Source organism: Fundulus heteroclitus, chromosome 22 (genome assembly GCF_011125445.2).
Source record: "Fundulus heteroclitus isolate FHET01 chromosome 22, MU-UCD_Fhet_4.1, whole genome shotgun sequence".
Classification (NCBI taxonomy): domain Eukaryota; kingdom Metazoa; phylum Chordata; class Actinopteri; order Cyprinodontiformes; family Fundulidae; genus Fundulus; species Fundulus heteroclitus.
The window spans coordinates 20,473,038-20,493,553 of NC_046382.1; the positions used below are offsets into that span (position 1 = coordinate 20,473,038).

Sequence of the window (20,516 nt, forward strand, 5' to 3'; positions counted from 1 at the left end):
TTCGGACAGAACATCTGTGAGTCCAGATGTGGACAAGAGATGTCCTCACATAACAAGTGATTAATAAGAAATTGTGGAGCAAATGTTGCCAAGGAGAAACCCACGCTGGGATGTTAGGTGTATCCAGGTAGACAGAGTATAAAACTGGATTATAAATCGCATAATTTAAAGCGAATGCAACCAGATTATCACGTATTTTATGTGGTAGTGTACTGGATATGTTTCACATTTAATTTGAAATGATTCATCAGACTCGTTGTGTTAACACCCAACAACCTGGAGTCTGAAGGGACACTTTGAGATCCGCAGCTCTGTCCTTTTGTGGTTATAAGAGCGTTGCCCTGTCACGTTTAAATGCAAATACAATTTATCTGAAGTTACAGAACACTGAAGCCTCTAAAATCAAATTAGTGCGTCCGGCGTTTCCACAGGATCAATAGGCCTAATGCGTCTGATCCAAAGGAAGGAGGGGGGGGGGGCTACTTTGAAGGTTGCCATCACTTTGAAAATGACGCAAAACGTGACTTATGGCCCATTTTTTTACACAGCAACGTTGTGCACCACCTTTGCCTCCCGTGGAACATTTTGAGTTTTCGGAATTTCAGCAGAAGCGACGTGGAGCGGTGGGTGGGGTTGGATCAGGTCAGAGGAGCCGACCAATCTGAGCCCAGTGGGTTCCGTGGGAGGGGGAGGGCTTTAACTTTACCACCTCATGGTTTTATAACCCTTTAAAATTTCGCTATCGCAGGACAGAGATATAAAACCAGACAGATACTGTTATTGTAAAACGTGTTATTTAAAAACGATAAGGCATGCTCCTAAAATAAAATAAAAAAGGGGGGCATTGTGTTAGTGAATGGGTTTGCACTTGGAGCTTTATGAGAGAATAAATGTAGGTGGAAGTGTTAAGCAAAAGAAAAACTATTTAATGTGGATGTCACTAGATCCACGAGTGAATTCAAACACATTTTTTTTATCATTTGTTAGTTCGTGTGCGGAGAAGCCAGAAAGATAAGCGCGTGCATCGTCTTGCTCCCTGATTCTTGGCGCAGGACTCGTATCTAGGGTCCAGTTACAGTAGGTCAACCGTGGCCTGATGTCATCCTGATGATAGTGACGGGTCATTGCGACACAGCGGGTCACCTCCTGGCTATAACCCAGCGCAGGGCAGGCGGCGGGACGCCCAGGCTCTGCGTTCCTCCCACTCCTCCTCCTCCTCTCCACAGACGCAGAGCGGCTCTGTGCGCGCACACCGGCCCCAGCCAAGGTTGCTCATCAGTCTGCTGCTTTCCCTCCGGCGCGGTGAGTCTTTATTTCCTCTTATTTGAACGCCTCTCAGTGTTTGGATGGAGATGGGGGGGTAGAAGATGCTCCAGCCGCTCTGAACCGTAAAATCTGGCAGCGATCATCGGGACTCATCCAAGTTTTTTTTTTGTTTGTTTGTTTGTTACTTTTTATCAGAAGTTTGGTGTGGGATGAATGAGGTTATGTAACTGTAGCAGCCGCCATCAACCCGGCTCGTTTCGCCGGACTCAAGCCCGCTGTTTTGTTTCTTTTTGTTTCTTTCTTTTTTTAACAGTCCATTTATTATAAAGGCGCAGTTTGATCCCGATGTTAAACTACAACTGCGCAATAAAGCGATGAGGCGCCGGACGCGCAGAGCGGATTCCCTGCTTCCCAGCGGGCGGACAGGAGCGCACTGCACAGGCGCAGCGAAGCCAGGAGGGCTCCTTCCTTCTAAGGAAAAGTTTGAAGCCTCTACGGGGAGACGCTTTGAGACTTGTTTTAAAAACGAAACTAGGCGATTATTGCTGCGGTTGTACTTCGTAATCAGACTAGACAGCAGTTTATGTATGATAAACAAAAGTGTAGTCTGCTTGGAGAGAAGCTCAAACTCAGACTGGCGGAGCTGTGATCAGCTGTAGCCGCCGGTTCTTAAGTGAGTTTGGGTCTGGACTTTGACTAGGCCATTCTAACACATGGAGACGCTTTGATCTAAACTGAGGCTGCATCACATCTGGAAAACGTGTGTGACACTACAGCTGAATACTGCCGTGACGACAGCGAGTATGAAAAAAATATACATTTTCATACTTTCATTTTTGTCTTTTCCTTTATTTTCAATGCACCTGCTTCTCTTTGTGAGGTTTAAGCTCTATAAACCTAAATATATACAGCCACTGTGAAAATGCAGGGTAGCAATAGTCCGTGTTATCAGCAAGGAGAATTCAGAGCACTTTCAAATATAACAAGTTACCAAATTTTGCCTCCAAGCTGTCCTTTGGATCACGATATTGCCCATACGGACGTTACATGACGACTATGGTTGACTCTTTTATTGCAGCTCTGACCTAAACCTGATGACCTAAACTCTAACACTGTTGCTCTGCTTGTATGTTTAGGGTGGTTTTCCTGCTGGTTTTCAGTCTTGTGGGTTTTTATCCAGTACTACCTCATAAATACCTCTATACATCTTCCCATATGCTCTGACCAGCATTTCTTTTTTTTTATCCCTGCTGAACAAAAGCATCCACACAGCATCATGCTGTGGGAATACCTAAAGTGTAAACCTTCAGTTTTTTGTTTTTTAAAAAGATATTGATTTACAACTTAAGCTCTGATCTGACCAGAGCTCCTTATTCCACATGTACGTTGTCTCCTCTACCTATAAATAGGACTTTGCATTGTTTTGCAGTTTCTGATGGTTAACTGTATGTGTCTTGTATGTACTGCAGGACAGGAACCTGCTGTAAAACAGCAATATTGCTGAGTCAGGCCCAATTTCTTTTAATCTTTTCCTGTTTAAAAAAAACAAACAACGGATTTATTCCTGCCGCAGTTCTCCCGTCAACAGAATCTCCCACCTGATCACTGCAGCTCCTCCAGAGTCACTATGGACCTCTTCTCAACCTCTCCTCTGATTAATGCTCTCATTGCCCAGTTTGTCAGCTTAGGTGGAGAGCCATGGTTTGCTAGGGTTCTGTGTTTAATGGATTGAGCAGCGCTCTGAAAAATGCTAAAACACTATTGGTTCTGGTGGGCTTACCCAGGATTGTAAGTGTCCCCTCTGTGTTCAGCCTGTGGTTTTCAGGGCCACAATCCACCCGACAAAACGCAGACAGACTGACAACATATCCTTTGTTTTTGCTCTAATTTAGACCGGTCACTTTTTGATGTTCTAGTGCAGCAAAACACATGACTGGCAATCAGAGCATGGAGGTCACCGATGTAGAGCTGACCGAAATAAGCCAAGAGAGGAGAAAGGCAGCTCTCAGCAGCATGCTTTATTATCTAACAGCATGCTGTGCAACACACTGAGTTTGAGCGGTTTCTGCACGAGGGCAAAGGAGGAGGTCATGGAAGCACAGTGGCTGCTGTGCCCCTCTCTGCTCTGGATGTTGTGTTTCAGAGTCAGCTGGATGCCGGAGCTGCGTCCGGACGGCTCAGCGTTCAATTCAGCATCTAGCAGGGCGCTAAAGGCTTCCCCAGACACCATCCGGCCACAACAGGCAAACTAACCCTACTCATCCGGTCACTGGCATGCATGACGACACGCCACACAGGCTTTAAACTATCTGTAATCTGATGGTATTGAACCTTTGTCTTTATTTAGATCAGTAGTTCAGCAACAGTAACAGCAGTGCTTGGAAAACGTTAATATTATTGGCCTGGAGCCGGCAAGTTTAAGTCGGGATCCTACTGGGGGGTCAAGAACCAGCAAGTGCGGCGGTCTTGTTATCTTTCTTAGAAATCAAATTAAATAACACAAACTATTATAATAGAAATAACAACCGTAGATAGAAAACGGATTTCAAGGAAAGTGGTTGTTGTTGGTCTTGCTTTTAGTTGGACCCAGAGGCACACAGGGAGACAGGACTGCTGTTGAACAAAGGGTGATGGTTTATTAAAAGAAGAATTTACAGAGGCGAGTACAGTCAAGACAACGCAAGGCAGCTAAGTGCACTGCAAAAACTGATCTAAAAATAAGCAAAATGTTCTTAGAATTTGTGTTTTTGTCCTAGATTTGAGCAGGTAAATAATATTATCTGCCAATGGAATGAGTATTTTGACCCCTAAAATAAGATAATTAGCTATTCTGCACTTGAAATAAGATGATGGAGATCAGTTCTTCCTATTTCAAGTGCAAAAGTCTTATTCCATTGGCAGATGATCTTATTTACCTGTTCAAATCAAGGACAGATGCACTCATTTTAAGAAAATTTTACTTAGTTCAGTTTTTGCAGTGTGAGGAGGGGAACCGAGAAGCTGAGAGAAAACGGCTAATGATAAATGCACCAAACAGGGATCTGAAACGGACACAGAAGGATCTAACTGCTCCAAAAGGCAAAGACTAAAACCGCGTAACACAAATTAACCAAAATGCAACAAAGCATAGAAGACCCACAGAACATGACAGTGGTTGTGTTTGTGAACCCACTTTGGAAACATCGTCCTAGAAGTCTTTCTTAAATAAATTCTTTTATTTAAAAAAAACAAAACAAAAAAAACATTTTTCTTCCTTCCTTTAAAATACTTCAAGTTTTTTTTTTCTGCCATCTGTTCACCCTGTTTTGCATTTACAATTTAAACATGCAGATATGTAAACCTTGACACTCTCACCCAAATCGAATGTGTGCTGAAGTCCAGCCTTACTAACCCCAACAGAAGATAATAAACTTTAGAGGACACGCTGGGTCCCCTCATACGCTCCCAGCCAGAGACGCAGCTGCCTGTGATGTAACGAAATGCTTTACATCATAAAGAGGGCGGTCTATATTATTTCTGTGCAAAGCTTGAAACGATACAGCAGAAAACTTATATAGGTATAGTTGACTGTGTGCCTATAGCTCTGGGGCAATAATGGTTCCAGGCCTTTTCAGGTTTCTGTAATTTATGCAGCCTTTTTTTTTTTTTTTTTTTATCTGCAGCAACAAAACGTTCTTGTTGACACTTTATAATCAAGGTAGACGTTTACTTGATTCAATTTCAAGCCACCTTAAACCACAGGAAGAATAAAGCAACCGATGAGAAAGGAGGGATGTTCAGAAATTAATCTATTTATGTACGTTTTTTTGCGTCGTTGGTGGAAAAAGGTTCCTGTTCTGGCCAACTGCGTATTTGACACTTTGGCAAGTGGCTTTGCTGATTTGAATTATGATTAAAGCAGGGCACAAAGTTGACGCGGTGATTGTTTTCCTCCCTAAATGCCATTGAATAAGTAATATTTACACAGTCTAATTCCCTTTAACCGCACGAGTCTCTAGAAAACTGCGGCTGCTTTTTGTGAACACATCCACGCGGCTTTCCTAGATTAAAGCGGTAATAAATGAACATGATTCACTGTAAAAAAAATGTTCCACCCTGATCCCAATTTACCTTTCCTAGATTATTTAGGGTTTTAGAGACGACTCGTTACACAGCCATGCTAAAACCACAGACCTCAGGGTGTTTTATTGGGATTTTATGAAACAGAACGGCCATTATTTTAAATTAGAAGGGAAATTGTGTACGCTCTTCGGTCCTTTTTATGAGTAAAAATACGAAAAATGTTGCACGCACGAGCAACCCCGGGTCATTACTCAGTAAAATCGTCTAGTATTGCGGATAGAGCAGCAAGCCTTTGGGGGCATGCCTCTACCAGCTTGTTTGCTCATCTTTCTTTGCAAAAATAACCCGAGCTCAGTCGGAGTGGTTGGTCGGGCCGTAGCTGCTCCGATCTTCCCCTCAACGTCTCTGTCCCTGCTGAAGAAGGGTGTTTTTTTTTGTTGTTGTTGTTTTTTCTTCAGGTTAATGTGTACTGTGTGAGCTTTTTGACTAAGATAGTGTTTTTGCATGTTGACCATTATTTAAATAGAGTTTTGGTCTCATCCGACTGAAGCACCGTCGCCCCACTTGTTACCTGTATCCCCTACAAACTTTCCTCTCGCTGCCCCTTTATAAAAGAGCAGATCTCCGTGGGCATGACTTATAATTGCACTCGCTAAGAGATTCTCCCACCAGAGCTGTGGATCTCTGCAGCTCCTCCAGAGTTAGCACGTGTCCTTGGCCACCTCTACGAATCAGGCTCTCCTAATCCGAGATCAAATGGCAATCTTGCGTCACGTTCCCTCTTGTTTAGCTTGGGTGTGACGATTTTAAGCATTCGTTGTTTATTTTTGTTAGGTGTGTAATGATTTTCATGTCAATGACTATTTTTCCACCTCCACGTTCTGTTTACAGGCAACAAAATGGAGACCTTAAATCACAACCTGAATACCTACTTTGAAACATGGATGGGTCCTAGAGGTAAGAGGATGTTTGGAAAGACTCACTATTCATTCAGACTCCAATAAAGGGACTCCTCTCTGCTTTTTTTTTTTTTTTTTTTTTTTGCACCCTCTAACCTTTCTTCTCTAATTCATCCCACTTTATCTCCGTATTTCAGATAAGAGAGTGCAGGGAATGCTCCTGCTCGACAACTACCTACCAACCTTTGCACTCACGGTCATGTACCTCCTGGTGGTGTGGATGGGGCCCAAGTACATGCAGAACAGACAGCCGTACTCCTGCAGAGGCCTCATGGTGCTCTACAATCTGGGAGTCACCTACTTGTCCTTTTACATGTGCTATGAGGTAAGCAGACCGCTGAGACGGCATGAAGCGAGCCAAAACAATCGCTGCAAAGTCGCCACACAGACGCTCGGGCAAATAGAGATATGGAGCAGATTTAGGCGTTCTTTTCGGCTCAGTGTAGAGCTGGATAAAACACTGCGACTGAGAAATAATCAGAGCCATACAGTTGTAAATAAGGGATTTTTTTCTGTCTCAAAATTTTACTTTCATAAAATAAAATGAAGCTAATTTGGTAGATTAATTAGACTCTTCACTAGTTAAAGTTAGATGCTTGGAAAACCTAAACAAGTTGCTGGTAATACTTTGTTACAGACCTTATAACCTTTCCAACGAAGCGATCTATGAAACATAAAGTTAGATGCTTATATTAATAGTTGTTTATGTCAATACTGTTGCTAACATTGATAAAGAGGCCACTTTAGTCAGGATGTGTTAATGTACAGTACGCGGGTTTACAGGGCTATAAAAATGTGTTTGCCTCGTTCCAGATTGCCTCTGTTTTTGCTTTTCTGTCACACGTAAATGTTTCAGATCATCAAAATAATCTAATATTAGACAAAGATGATTTGAGGTAATACAAAAAAAAGCAACAACAAAACAAATCCAAAAGTTACTGCCCGCCTTAAATCCTGAATTACCTGTGATTGATTGTCACTTTTAGACAGCTAGGTTTAATATCTCCTGCCGCAACATGACCTGATTACTGAGGCAAAGAGAACAAAAAGCCCTCAGACAAAAACATCGTAATGACGCCCAAGAATGATGGTTTGGGACTTCCCAAAAAAAGTTTTAAAAAAAAACAGAGCAGCTGGACTTGTTTTTCATAATTTAAGACGTTTCGCTTCCTCTCCAGGAAGCTTTCTCAATTCAAAAAATGTTTCCTTTTTTTATAATTGAGAAAGCTTCCTGGAGAGAAAGCGAAACGTCTTCAATTACGAAAAACAAGTCCGGTTGCTTTGTTTTTTTTATATTTTTTTGGAATGACCATGACCTGGATGACTGAGAATCTTCACCAGCATGTTTTGGGGCTACTTTGCTGCTTCTGAACCTGGACAACCTTTCATAAATGAGAGGAACCAGGAATTTTGCTCTTCTACCAGAAATGCCATCCATTTGCGACCTTAGGCATAAGCACACTTGGGTTATGTAAAAGGTCAATGAGCTAACGCGCACCAGACGTTCATGCTCTAAACGGCTTAGAAAAACCAAAATGATGATTTTGTAGTGGCCTAGTCAAAGTAAAGACCAAAATTCAACCCTAAACAGGTTGAATTAGTGTTAAAGTTATCACAAAGCAGTGGTCCCCACTGGAGATTAGCATCTCCACAGCATGATGCTGCCACCACCATGCACAAACAGTCCCTATGTTTATTAGATCTTTAAACAGGGTCAGGTTGGTCTGGAAGGCTCATTTTCTTTAATACATTTGAAAACTGCTTTTTGTGTTATTATCTTTGCCTGATATTAAAATTAGTTTGATGATCCGAAGAGACATTTACAACACATTGTTCTCTAGGCCAGCTGGTTTTGCTCATATTTTAAGCCAAATCAAAGTTTTCCCAACCCCTTTGGAACAAAAGGATCCTAAAGTCAGGAGAGCGTTAGCTTAGCTTATCACAAAAGTCAAAAACCAACGGCATCTGCAGGTGTTGTGGCACAGACCTCATCAGAAAACAATCAGACTGGACAGAGAAAACCTGTTTTAACCTTTTTGTCACTGCTCGACTCTGACTTGTTTGTGTCTCGCTGAAAGCTGTCCCCGGAGACAATGTTATCAGGAAACGAGAAGGACGCAACAGGACGCTGATAGGCGGATTGTTTCGGTAATCAAAACCCTCACATGTCCTGACTGACATCAACACACGTTTTTCTCTGACTGCGTTGTTTTAAAAGACGGCTGACTAAGCCGCTGACACTGATACAGTGGTAATAATGTCTGTTGCTTTTATGCACCGTGTCTTCAAGGCCCCCAGACCCAGATGCAGTGTTTGTGTGCACCAGTCTTAAGCATGGGTGCTGTGATCCCCATCCGGCTGGCAGAACGAGCCTGCAGTCCTGCCCTTACGCGTTGCGTAACGTCCCAGTGAACAGTTGGCCATTTTATCCATTAAACTCTGTACTATGCGAAGGCCTCAGTCCCGGGGTGAACTCTCACTGGGCCAAGTCTGATGTCACCTGATGGGAATCAAAGTGCAGCGCAGCTCTCTGCTGCCTGTCGACCTGCCAAGCGCTCAGTCCACGTTCAGACTGTGATGTCTGGCTTTTAAAATGCTGGATTGTTACTGTTACAGAGAGGCTGGCGTCTGAGTGCACGTAATAAAACTATTATAGTTAAAAACACAATCAATCTCCATCCTGTTAAAACCCGAGCAATAGCCTGTTATTGTTTTTAGATTCAGATGAGTGTGCCGTGTTTTTGTCCACGGACTGTGAATGCATTATTAAAGCCACAATGCCTTAGATTAAGTCATTGATTTTTCTCTCTTGGTTTAATCACAGTCCAAAGTTAGAGCCTCTCCTCGTGTCCGAAGCCCTTAAAATGTGCTTATTTTCAATAAAATCACAAAGGATTTGCTGCATTTCCCTGGTAGTTTAGATCTCGTTGTTGCGTCTCTTACCGTCTTCCTCCCTGGGCGTACGTCTTCGTCCAGCCTCGTTTGCTCCGGTGGTTTTAGAGTTTATTTATCTGTTATCTGTGGCCAGGTTTCAGGTTTCCCTGACCTATGAAGAGGAACACACACCTGTTCAATTGGAAAATAATGCTTTCCTGTCTTTCCCGTTGTGAAGAGTGGCTTAGAGAGATTAGTCTCTTTGACACATCCTGCTAGGTATATACTTAGACTAGACAAATAAGTATATGTGTACATTTTGCAGTAATTCATATGTTTATTATGCTATTCTGTGGTGACCACAGAAGGTTTGGGGGAGTTTTCCCATGAGCAAAACTCTCAAACTCCACCTTTTCCTTACAAATGTTGCAACATTTTAAGAGGACATAAACAGGCTTTCCAATGGGATGAAATTATGGCCATGAAAGAAAGAAATAATCCACCAAACACAGATTTCTGTACGTTTTTGTGCCGATTTATCTTTGCTGCAAGCTAGGGTGACGTTCATCTGCTCTCTTTTCAGCCAGTTGACTGGCAGTGCACAGCAACAGGCAGGATGAGTTACACCTCGGTGTGCCTTGATACCGGTAACCAGCCCGTTTCTACAGGAAAACGTTAAACAAACCAATCCAAAAGGACCTTAAAAAGTACTGAGAACACTAAAAATGTTTTACTTAAAGTTGTTTTTACATCAGTTGTTTGGGGCGCCATTAATCGCCTCCTTCTTGATTGTGTTAAAAACACATATTTCTTAACATTTGATTGCAAGAAAACGTACATCTATTTAAACGTGTGGCCACATCTTCGCCAGGGGAGCCAATACTTGTTTAGGGCAACGTATGTGTGATGTTGTAAAGTAGCCACAACAAAAGGGCGCACACATACACACAGACAAAAGAATGAAAAGCTTTACAATAAGTCCTATTTACTGCTCTGAAAACACACCTCCTTTAAGACAGTGAGTGGCTATCAGCGTGTCTGGTTTCAGCATCCACGTTCGACGGATAAGTTAAACCAACACCGGCTACTTAAGACGGGTCAATCCAGCTTACACAAGAAGAACGAGACCTTATCTGTTGTCCTGACCTGCTCTCTAATCAATGTGTTTGTTTGCGTTGTTACTACAACAAGGAAAGAGTGCCCAAACCAAATCATGCAGATTAGATTTGTTGACCTTATTGCCATTGATTTTGCAGCCGTCTCATTCATTGTTTATCTCAAATGGCTTTTCTCTGCAGCTCGCTACGACTGTGTGGCACGGCGGATACAGCTTCCTCTGCCAGAACACCTACAGTGCACCGGAAGTGGACAAAAAGGTCGGATATCAGTCACGCTCGTCGTTATTTATCGTTGCATGGTGTCCTTTGAGATGTGGTCGGCCGGTGCAGTCAGATAAAAAAAAAAAAAAAAAGGGAGATCGTGTCTTGTGGTGAATGCGTGTTACGGGTATCAATGTGCATTCCAGTGTTGTAGTACTCAAGTCTGAGACTCAAACTCGAGTCCGAGTCATTAGCTAAATTTAGAGACTTGTGACTTAACTTGGACTTGAGCACTGATGACTCGAACTTGGACTCGGACTCCTACATTCAGATCATTCTGACTCGGAAATTGAGAAAAAGACTCAACTTTTTTTTTTATATCATTAGGCTATAATTTTAATATGTCATTAGAATATTATTTGGTGTATGATTTTAATATCTAAATTATTAGTGCAATGTGGTGGAGTGTGGATTTTTTTTTAGTTTAAAAACATGTAGGTTATGCTTACTTTAGTGCGGAACTTCGACTTGACTTGATCAATAGTGACTCGGACTTGACTCGGATGAGTAGTGGACTTGACTCGGATGAGTAGTGGACTTGACTCGGACTCGACTCAGATTTTTTTTAATGACTTGGACTTGACTCGGACTTGAACACTGGAGACTCGAACCTGGACTCGGACTCCAGGCATAGTGACTTGACTACAACACTGGTGCATTCTGACCGAAAATGTCACGATGGTTACACATAATGACAGGAAAGCATTCTTGATTGATGGTATGACATTACTGTTTTATTTAAAACTCGCTTTAAGAACTGTAAGTAAGCAATAGTTCTGATGAAACAAATGTATATTTATGATCACTGCTCCGTAATGATCTGGATTTTTAAAGGGTCTTGATTTTAAAGCGTGCTTCCATCCCGAGTCGTTCTGGACCAGCGTTTATAGACGGGTCTGTTTTTCCACGTTGTAGTTTACATCTTGTTGTGTCCCAGGTCATCGGCGTCCTGTGGTGGTACTACTTCTCCAAGCTCATCGAGTTCATGGACACCTTTTTCTTCATACTGCGGAAGAACAACCACCAGGTGACGTTTCTCCACGTCTACCACCACGCCAGCATGCTGAACATCTGGTGGTTCGTCATGAACTGGATACCCTGCGGCCACTGTGAGTGCTTCACTCAGATGCGTCCTCCGCAACGTTTCCAGAACACCATTCCCACCGTTTGGCCTCGCACAATTAATAATTCAAGTGCTGCCACGTAAAAAAAAGTCACGTCTGAAAATAGCAAGCTTCAAATGGTACTCTGACTCTAAAAACTGCTGTTCTGAGCGAAAAACAAAAAACGTTAGCGATGCATTTGTCAGGATTTTGTCCTGAGATTGCCTCAGAAATTATTTACGCGTCTTTGTGGTGCTTGCTGCACTTGAATAACTTTGTGTGTCTCTCCTCAGCATATTTCGGGGCCTCCCTGAACAGCTTCGTCCACGTTGTGATGTACTCTTACTACGGCCTCTCAGCCATTCCCGCCCTCCGGCCGTACCTCTGGTGGAAGAGGTACATCACCCAGCTGCAGCTGGTAGGTTCGCTTGGAGCAATCGGCTTCCTTTATTACAGGCGACGTAGCAGGACGACGATGCAAAAACACATACGGTAGCTCTCAAAAGGTATGACAAGTTTTTGTAAATGGCAAAAACTGAAACCGTGTTAAATCATGTCCAAACGCAGTTAAGGCCTCTGGCTGCTGGAGGCTTTGGGCTCGTCTCTTTCCGTTGAATGGAGGCGGTTTGAGTCATGCTCAGTTTGAGACGCGCTGTAGCTGTGATTATAAAGAGGTGGTTGCTTTACTCTTCTAAAACAATAGGCTGTCTTTGTACGATTGTGAATTTAATGCTGTGATATCGAAAAACTGTTGTTTTGATGGCTTTAAAAAGGCCTTGGAAGATTTTCCTGGATTTTTGCTGCGGGGAATATTTCCTGTCATCGATAAAGTTTAGGCGAGCGTTCTTTATACAAGGATGCGTTAAATCGTTATTGGAGCAAAACCTCGGGCGTGTCAGGAAGTAACAGAATGTGCAGTGGCAAATATAATAAAATAAAGTTGACATAATTTAAAAAAATGTGCTTAAATCTGAAAGGCGCAGCAGAAGTTTAAATCCTCCTGGGTCAATCCTTTGTCTCTAGCAGCTCTGCACGCCTGCAGAAGGAGATTTCGCCCACGTCTCTTGGCAAAATTCCTCAAACTCAAGCCAGATTATATTGAGAGCATCTCTGAACATCAGGAACTTCAAGTCCTGCCCTAGAATCTCATCTGGATTTAGGCCTGTACTTTGATTGGACCATTCTAACGCGTCAAGATGCCTTTATCCAAACCTCAAAGGTGAACCTCCACCAGGGTGTTAATTGTGTTGTAGCTGCTGACAGGTTACCTTCTAGTCGCCTTGGATTTAGCTTGTCCCTGGCGAAGAGGAGTATCTCCATAACGTAATGCTGCCACCGCCGTTTTTCACCACATGTCCAGGGTGACGTGCAGGGATAGTTTTATGGATTTATGCCGGCCCTGCAGAGTTTAATGCTCTCCTTGCTTTATCAAGGAGCATTATCAAGGCTAACATTCAGATCAGTAGATCTTGCGGAGGAGTCTTGCCTTATTAGGTGTCCCGTTTAGAGTCCAAAGCCACTGATCTTTCGGGTCCTTTTGGTGCAGTTTAACAACGCCGTGCAACTTTCCCATAAATATAGTCAGTGAGCAACTAAAGCTGCTAAATATGAATCCATTCCTGATGAAGGATGCTCAGCCTAAAGATTTAGTGAAGTAGAAATTCAAACGTTTGTTTTTATTGGAAAGAAAATGTATATTTGATGCATGTCTGCTGAGCTTTTATACGATATTAAACCACAGTTGTTTTCTTCTTCTATCTTAAAAGCTCTACATGAGTCTTTGAGTTATTCTTACCTGTCGAACAAGCTCTTCATCGTTTGCACCTTGTCCTGTTCTCCCTACAGATCCAGTTCTGTTTAACCATGTTGCAGACGTCACTGGCAGTAGTATGGCCATGTGGCTTCCCCATGGGATGGCTGTACTTCCAAATAAGCTACATGTTCTCGTTCATTGTGCTTTTTTCAAATTTCTATATCCAGGTAAGACGCTTCTACCCTTTAAATGTAATAATTGTAATAAGACACATATGCACACTTTTCATGCTCTGATACACTCCATTTAATGCGCCCTTTAAGCGTGTTTTACATCATTTCCATAAATGGATTATGCCAAACATGTCCCTGAGCTCAGACGTGTGAGAGCTGGGGAGGAAAAGATCCCAAAGAGGTTTATTGATATTTTTAAATTAATTGCCCCACCTGTTTGACTTATGTGCACCTTTTGTATTTCTGCTCTGTTTCTCTGTTTCTGTTCTCATTTTGAACATAACAGTGTTTTATACTTTGTCTGGGGTTTTTTTTGTTGCAAAAATCCTAATTTTGCTGGTAATTTCAGCAATTCTGTGTCTATTTTGTGAGGAATATGCATGATTGCTTAATAGGAAAACGTCTCTGAGTTGATAATTATACACCAAATTGTTTTATTTACTATTAGTTTGATGCGTTAAGGATACACCAAATGTTACTGAGAAGAAACTAGGGCCTCCTTTCTCATGCTTTCATTCTGCTACCCTGAACCTACAAGCCAGACATGTCCTGAAAGAGCATTGAGCCCACAGAGCATGAACAGAAGGCTTGATAAAATCCATTATTATTATTATTATTATTGTTATTATTATTGGGGGGATTATGTCCTTTTGTCTTGAGAGCAGAAAGTAAATCTAACAGAAAATATGAGCCGTAGAAAATATAATTCTGAGAATACTCTTCTAATCCAAAATCCGAGGTTCAGGGTAATATCAAAAGTACTACTTTCCGTCCAGAGCCTTTTTCTGGGATAAATTTGTACCCAGATAATCCAAACTGTTAATCTCTTGACAATAAACAATAACGTAACTCAGCGTTTTTCTTTACCACATAACATTGCATCACCAGGTTCAAGTTGCTCTTGTTTTTTTTAAGGCATCTTTAGCCATTTATACTGTAAATTTAATATTCAACGAAATACACGTCGTTAAACCATAATTTATTACATTAGACAATTGTAATTTAACCTTTTACTTTTACTCACTGTCTTTTTTTTCTCTCTCTCCCCACATCAGACTTACAAGAAGCGCAGCGATTCTCGAAGGAAGGAGCATCAGAACGGCTCGTCTGCGTCGGCGAACGGACACGCCAATGGAACGGCGTCGATGGAGCACACGGCGCCCCGGAAGCTCAGGGTGGATTGATATCGGCGAAACCATCACCAGATTCTCACCGTAGCCCTTTTAGGTTTTGCTGCTAGAGTTATAAGTATATTCTTATCTAGAATAGACCAGCACTCACTCAAAATAAGCCATAGCCAGAGACAGTATATGCATTAGTACGGATAGTTTTAAATTATTGAATTACTTTAGCACTATGAGAAGGGTACTGTGTATTCCTGGATCTTTGCAGTATGCCTTCCTCACCTTTTAGAGTCAGTGAATTGTTAACAACCAGTCTCAGTGCAACACAAACACACAGTCAGAATAACGCAGCGATGCTTTGCACAACAAAGGTCCAAAGATCAGCGTGTTGGCAGATTAAAGTCTTATGTCACGTCACAACATCAGTCGAAGGGACAATTGAAAATTAAATTGTAATTACTGTGTTTATTTTTTTTATCATTATTGCGTAACTGCTGTATGATGCATCTGCGTCTCACTTTATCTCACTCCTGCCTGCTCGGTTGCATAATCCAAAATTTTATTCTCAGTCAGGTTGCATTTAATTTCATGCAGGTTTGCCGTATTTTTTGCAGCTGTCCTTAAAAAAAAAGCCAGGGCTCGGTTTCAAGCGTTGAACCATCTCGTCACAACCAAAAGCGCAGCGTCGCTGCCGCCGCTCGTATTAGTGTTCACAAGAGCTGAGGCCGCCGTGTGAAAGGAGAGTTGTTGTGTTTTCAAAAGCAGCATGAAAAGACAGGCCTGCCTTCCAAAAGTTGTACAAATGATAAAATTCTCCTTTCGCGTTGTGTTGAATGAGTTCAGTGCTTTTTCATTTAAAAAAAAACTGTACAGTATACATATTATGAGACATGCATAAAGCTTTTCACTTAAAGCTTTACTACACTTACTGTTGTTTCTGGTTAGAAACCTAAGTTTTCAACACTACATGTTTTTAACTGAATAAGCTGATGCTCATAACGTCTGCAACAGTGAATATTAGGTTATAAGATAATCATAGTGTAAAAGTAATGCTTAAAAACTCTAATACGGCGCATAGCTTGGTGTCAACATTGCACTGCGGTTTTTAATGACGCTTAAAATAAACATTTCTGCATACATGTAAAAGATGCAAGTAGTTTGCTTGGGAAATTAATGACAACCAGCTGAGAAACAAATCAGGAAAGGGTATTTTAGTTTCTAATTCCTCTTTGTGAATGGCATTAGTATGATAAGTGTGTTACTCTGCTTTAAGCCTGTGGCGTGACCCAGTTGTCCTGCAATAGACGTGGTTTGCAGCAGACATTTTGACTATTGAATGGCCAAAAATAGACAATTCCCTCCCAGTTCTCCAGTGAACCTTGGCAGTATGAAGACCAGCAGCATCTTGCAGGTGGAAGGAATGGAAAAAGTTAATGGAGTTAACCCTCATTAACTTTTTCTGCTTGGACAATTCAAGACGCTGGCTTCTGGGGAAAAAAAAAAAAAAAAGCTCTGAAACTACAGCTGAACATTGTGAGAAGCTGCTGTTCTTAAACAACCAATGGACCACAGTATTTCCCACGCTGTGTGTGGATTTTCTATAAAATTTCAATTTTGAAATTCAATATTTGTCTGGACTCAAATGTAACACATATGAGAACCAAAAATTTTCCCCATTAGGTTGTATTATCTCTACTTTCCCCAAATCATGAACCAACAAGATGCTGAGGTTGGATGCCAAATTTTGAATTGCGGTAAAAGGATGATTTCACTACTTTCTCTAAGATCGGGACCAATTCTGATCAGCTGTTTCAAAATCAGAATTACTTCAACAACTTCTACACTACAATAAATGATTGTTAAGAGTACAAGTTTTAATCTGTGATATCTTAATTTATGTTGTAAAAAGCAAAATCAACTAAAAAAGGCCAACACTGGCCTTACAATTTGGGGACCAGCCATTGCTGTGGACATACTTTTGCCGTTCTTACGTAGTAATAATAATAATAATAATAATAATAATAATAATAATAATAATAATAATACATTGTGCATAAAATGTGATATTTAATGTCTTGAATGTAGTAAAGGTTTTAAGCATAACTATAAACAGGCTGCCTTCTGGACCAGCTAATATATCCTATAATGTAGCAATTTGCATCTTTAAGTTAATCATTGCCAGGCTAAAACTTAATTTTTCTTTAATCAAACACATAAAATGTGTTAATTTCCTTCAGATCACTCATGCTGATATTGTATCTCACCTAAAATTAAAAATCTGAAATGTTTATTATTTTATTTTGCAGATATGTTGATTTTGACAGAAATAAGAGGATCAGTCAAAAGCTGATGGTTGCAGAGAGCAACCGTGGCTTAGCATGTATGCTGCAGACAGAGTGAAACAGCCAACCTGGCTCAGTCACAAATGATCAAATCAGCTTATAAACCTCCAAAGCTTACTTTAGGGCTGACAAGTTCAGACAGAGCCAGGCCGGATGTTTCCAGCTAAAACGCTCAGCCTGCAACTTCATGGCACACGCGTGTTGCCCAAACACAGACCTCTGGTTCCACTCAGTAGATCAGAAAAGCGAAATCCTGCATCAAAAAAAGGCCAAATTTCTCAGCACAGTGAACCTGGTCTACGCCTAACTGCTGATGATATGAAACTATGACATGACTGTAGCTGTTTTTCTGTTGTTGTTTTTTTTTAATTTCAGGTGTATTTGTATGTATTTATGAGCAGAGTTAGCACTGATTTACAACCCAACTGATACAGGAGGCAAAAATGAATGTATTGACATAATATTTAGAAAATGTCTATGTTTATTTTTATTTTATTTCTCCGAGATCTGGTGTAAAGTTTAGGTAATGTGTGTTTATCACCGATGCTTTACTTACTGTGACCCAATAAATACAAAATACAATTTCTGACCAATGACGGTTTGAAGCGTGACTTTTTTCTCGGGTGGAAATAAATCATTATGACAAAGAAGTAATTACTTCGCTGGAACAATGAAGTAAAAAATTTGTCTGTTAGCTACTTCATTCTCACCAGTTTCTTGCCTGAACAGGTAATGAATTGTGGTGCAACAGTAGTTTCCTAGTGATTTATAGCTTTACTTTGTTGGCACATAACAGATCTTGACACTTTAATACAGCCAAATCTTTGCTGGAAAGTGTTGAAAAATTGAAAAGCTGTTTCATCCACCTGTACATTATATTCGGTACATTCCAGCTGTAAATCTAGTTCACAATACTAGTTATCTGTATATTATACTCATAGGACAAATCGATCAGTAAAATTATGTCTATAATAGTATACATCTCCATATTTATAATCCATGTCCTGTACATATGGAACAATTTTTTATCCTGCACTTGCTGCTATTGCACTTCTGGTTAGACCTAAACTGCATTTCGTTGCCTTGTACCTGTACCTTTGTAATGACAATAAAGTTGAATCTAATCTAATCTAATCATCTAATCTAATCAAATGCTGATTTGGTGTCAAAAGGAAGCCGTAAATCGAGAAATATTTGTTTTTGTAGTGTTTTGATTTCCTTCTCCCTCTCTGTGAGAAGTGGTTAAAGTTAGGACGTGGAATATAAATGTGAAGGCACTAGTTATTGCACGGATTATTGTCCAACAGCATAAGTTGCTCTGTTCCTAAATCCTAACAATGGCTCCCACCACTTAGCAAACCTTGAGCTTGATAGGGCCAAGGTTTCACACATTTCTGGCATTCTTGTTCATAACAGTCTGAACGTGATAACATTTGTGGACCAGCTGCGATTGACTGATTCGGTTTGTCGGGCCTAGATCACAAATTGCGAACAATGAAATGAATGTCATACATTTTCCAAAACGAACTTCAAGGACAGCGACAACAGCAAGACCCGCTTCTCAAAAGGCCTTTCCCCTTAAGTCAAACTGCTCTGACTTCCTTGCCTTTTACACAGAGTGAGTGGGCTTGACGCGCTGGAGTGTGACGCACTGCACCACGTGTTGGAGGAACAGAGAAACTCATTGTGAACTTTTGTGGCATGCTTCCCAGCCAGTACTTCAAACAGAGCCTTCCTGATCCAGAAGAAATAGTGTAGGGTGGCAGAGGAAGGTTATGTGTACACTTATCAACCCTCTGGTAAAGGTGTGTAAAAAGTCTTAAAATAATTGGTCTTTTATTGTCATTCCTATAATCTAACGCTGAAAATGTGAAGGATATATATATGTATATATATATGTATATATTAACAGAAAAGTCTTACAGTATGACCAAAGGTCCTGAAAACAGTGTGTGACTCTGACAAAGGTAATAGAAAAGTTTCTAGCTCAGATGTGACCACATTCAGTGAGTAGGAGGAAGTCAGGAAAAATGTTTGAGAGCAGCAGCTTGGAGACCTAACAAACCGGCAACCAAGGAATTTAAAAAAGAGCTATGCTCCACGCCCAGTCTTCCTGTAACTCACCAATTTCACAAATGCATGCTGCAATTCTTACTGTGCTTACAGGCACGTGTGAAGATATTCACTGAACATATAACCACAGTCACAAAAATTGTACAAGCAAAACCATGCAGTGGTGGTGGAAGTCTCACTTTTTTCCACATAAATACTCCATGTTTTACCTGTGAGCGTTTGGGTGGTCTATAATCATATCGCTTTTAAAACATTTCACCTGCCCAAATAAAATATTTGTATGCAATAATCTATTAGAGAAATTAGCCTTCCTTTAGGAGAGGAATGTGTAAATCATTGTAGATAAAAACTTTAAAAATGGTTTTCCATATTTGCCTCATTGAAATATGGTAATTTAGTTTGCAAATATTTTTGTGCTTGATTGAAAAAAAAAGACATTTAATTTATCTTTAGCAATAACAACAGGATTTGGGTTAGTCTTTCTTTGAAAACACTTGCTGTACTTTAGGCAACTTTAGTAAACGAATTAAAAGCAGATTTGGATGTATTACAGTCTGCATTTGAGTAAAAGTCATTGGATAGATTTGGGCATTTTTCACTAAAAAATTGAAGAGAATGTCCAGTTATAAAATGAAAATACTTTGTGTTGTACCTTACATTTTCAATTGAATTAAGTTTTTTACTCATCTGGTGATATATTTTCCCTTATTAAAAATAATCAAGTCTCCATCTGCACCTGTGCTGGTAGGCAAATCGTTCTTGAATTACCGTTGGATTACGTGACACACTTTGGACACCCCAGTTATAGACAAACACACTGGGGTTACATTTGGAGACAGAAGTTATTGATCTAACATAATCAGCCGAGGCATGACCTGTGCCACCTCCTCTTCCCCAAGCCTTGATTTGTTATCTTAATAGTTGGATAAACCTGAGGCAATGATTGCTTCTAACTAAGAAAACCTTTTGACGGAAGAGAGATTCGTCCATTCCACTCGTTTACGTCCATGGGACCTTTCCATGTCACTTCATTTTTAAGAGACGGCACATACTTTCAGTATTTATAGGCTGTACTGCTCTAATACATACTGCTCAGAAAATGAAGGGAACACTTAAAAAACAATGTAACTCCAAGTCAATCACTCTTCTGTGAAATCAAACTGTTAATTTAAGGAGCAACACTGACTGGCAATTAATTTCACCTGCTGTTGTGCGAATGGAATAGACAACAGGTGGAAACTAGAGGCAATTAGCAAGACCCCCCAATAAAGGAGAGGTTCTGCAGGTGGTGACCACAGACCACGTCTCAGTTCCTCTGCTTTCTGCCTGATGTTTTGGTCACTTTTGA

The 20,516-nt window shown here is 40.8% G+C and overlaps 1 protein-coding gene across 1 annotated transcript; it reads left to right on the plus strand.

Annotated features, from left to right (window-relative positions):
* Nucleotides 1–1,182: 1,182 nt before the first annotated feature.
* Nucleotides 1,183–17,688, plus strand: elovl5 (ELOVL fatty acid elongase 5). Its single transcript, XM_036126476.1, has 8 exons — nucleotides 1,183–1,302; nucleotides 6,220–6,285; nucleotides 6,425–6,612; nucleotides 10,460–10,537; nucleotides 11,478–11,649; nucleotides 11,937–12,061; nucleotides 13,489–13,623; nucleotides 14,685–17,688. Exons 2-8 carry the CDS (start codon nucleotides 6,228–6,230, stop codon nucleotides 14,811–14,813), a joined length of 885 nt encoding a protein of 294 aa, XP_035982369.1. The 5' UTR covers nucleotides 1,183–1,302; nucleotides 6,220–6,227; the 3' UTR covers nucleotides 14,814–17,688.
* Nucleotides 17,689–20,516: the final 2,828 nt, after the last annotated feature.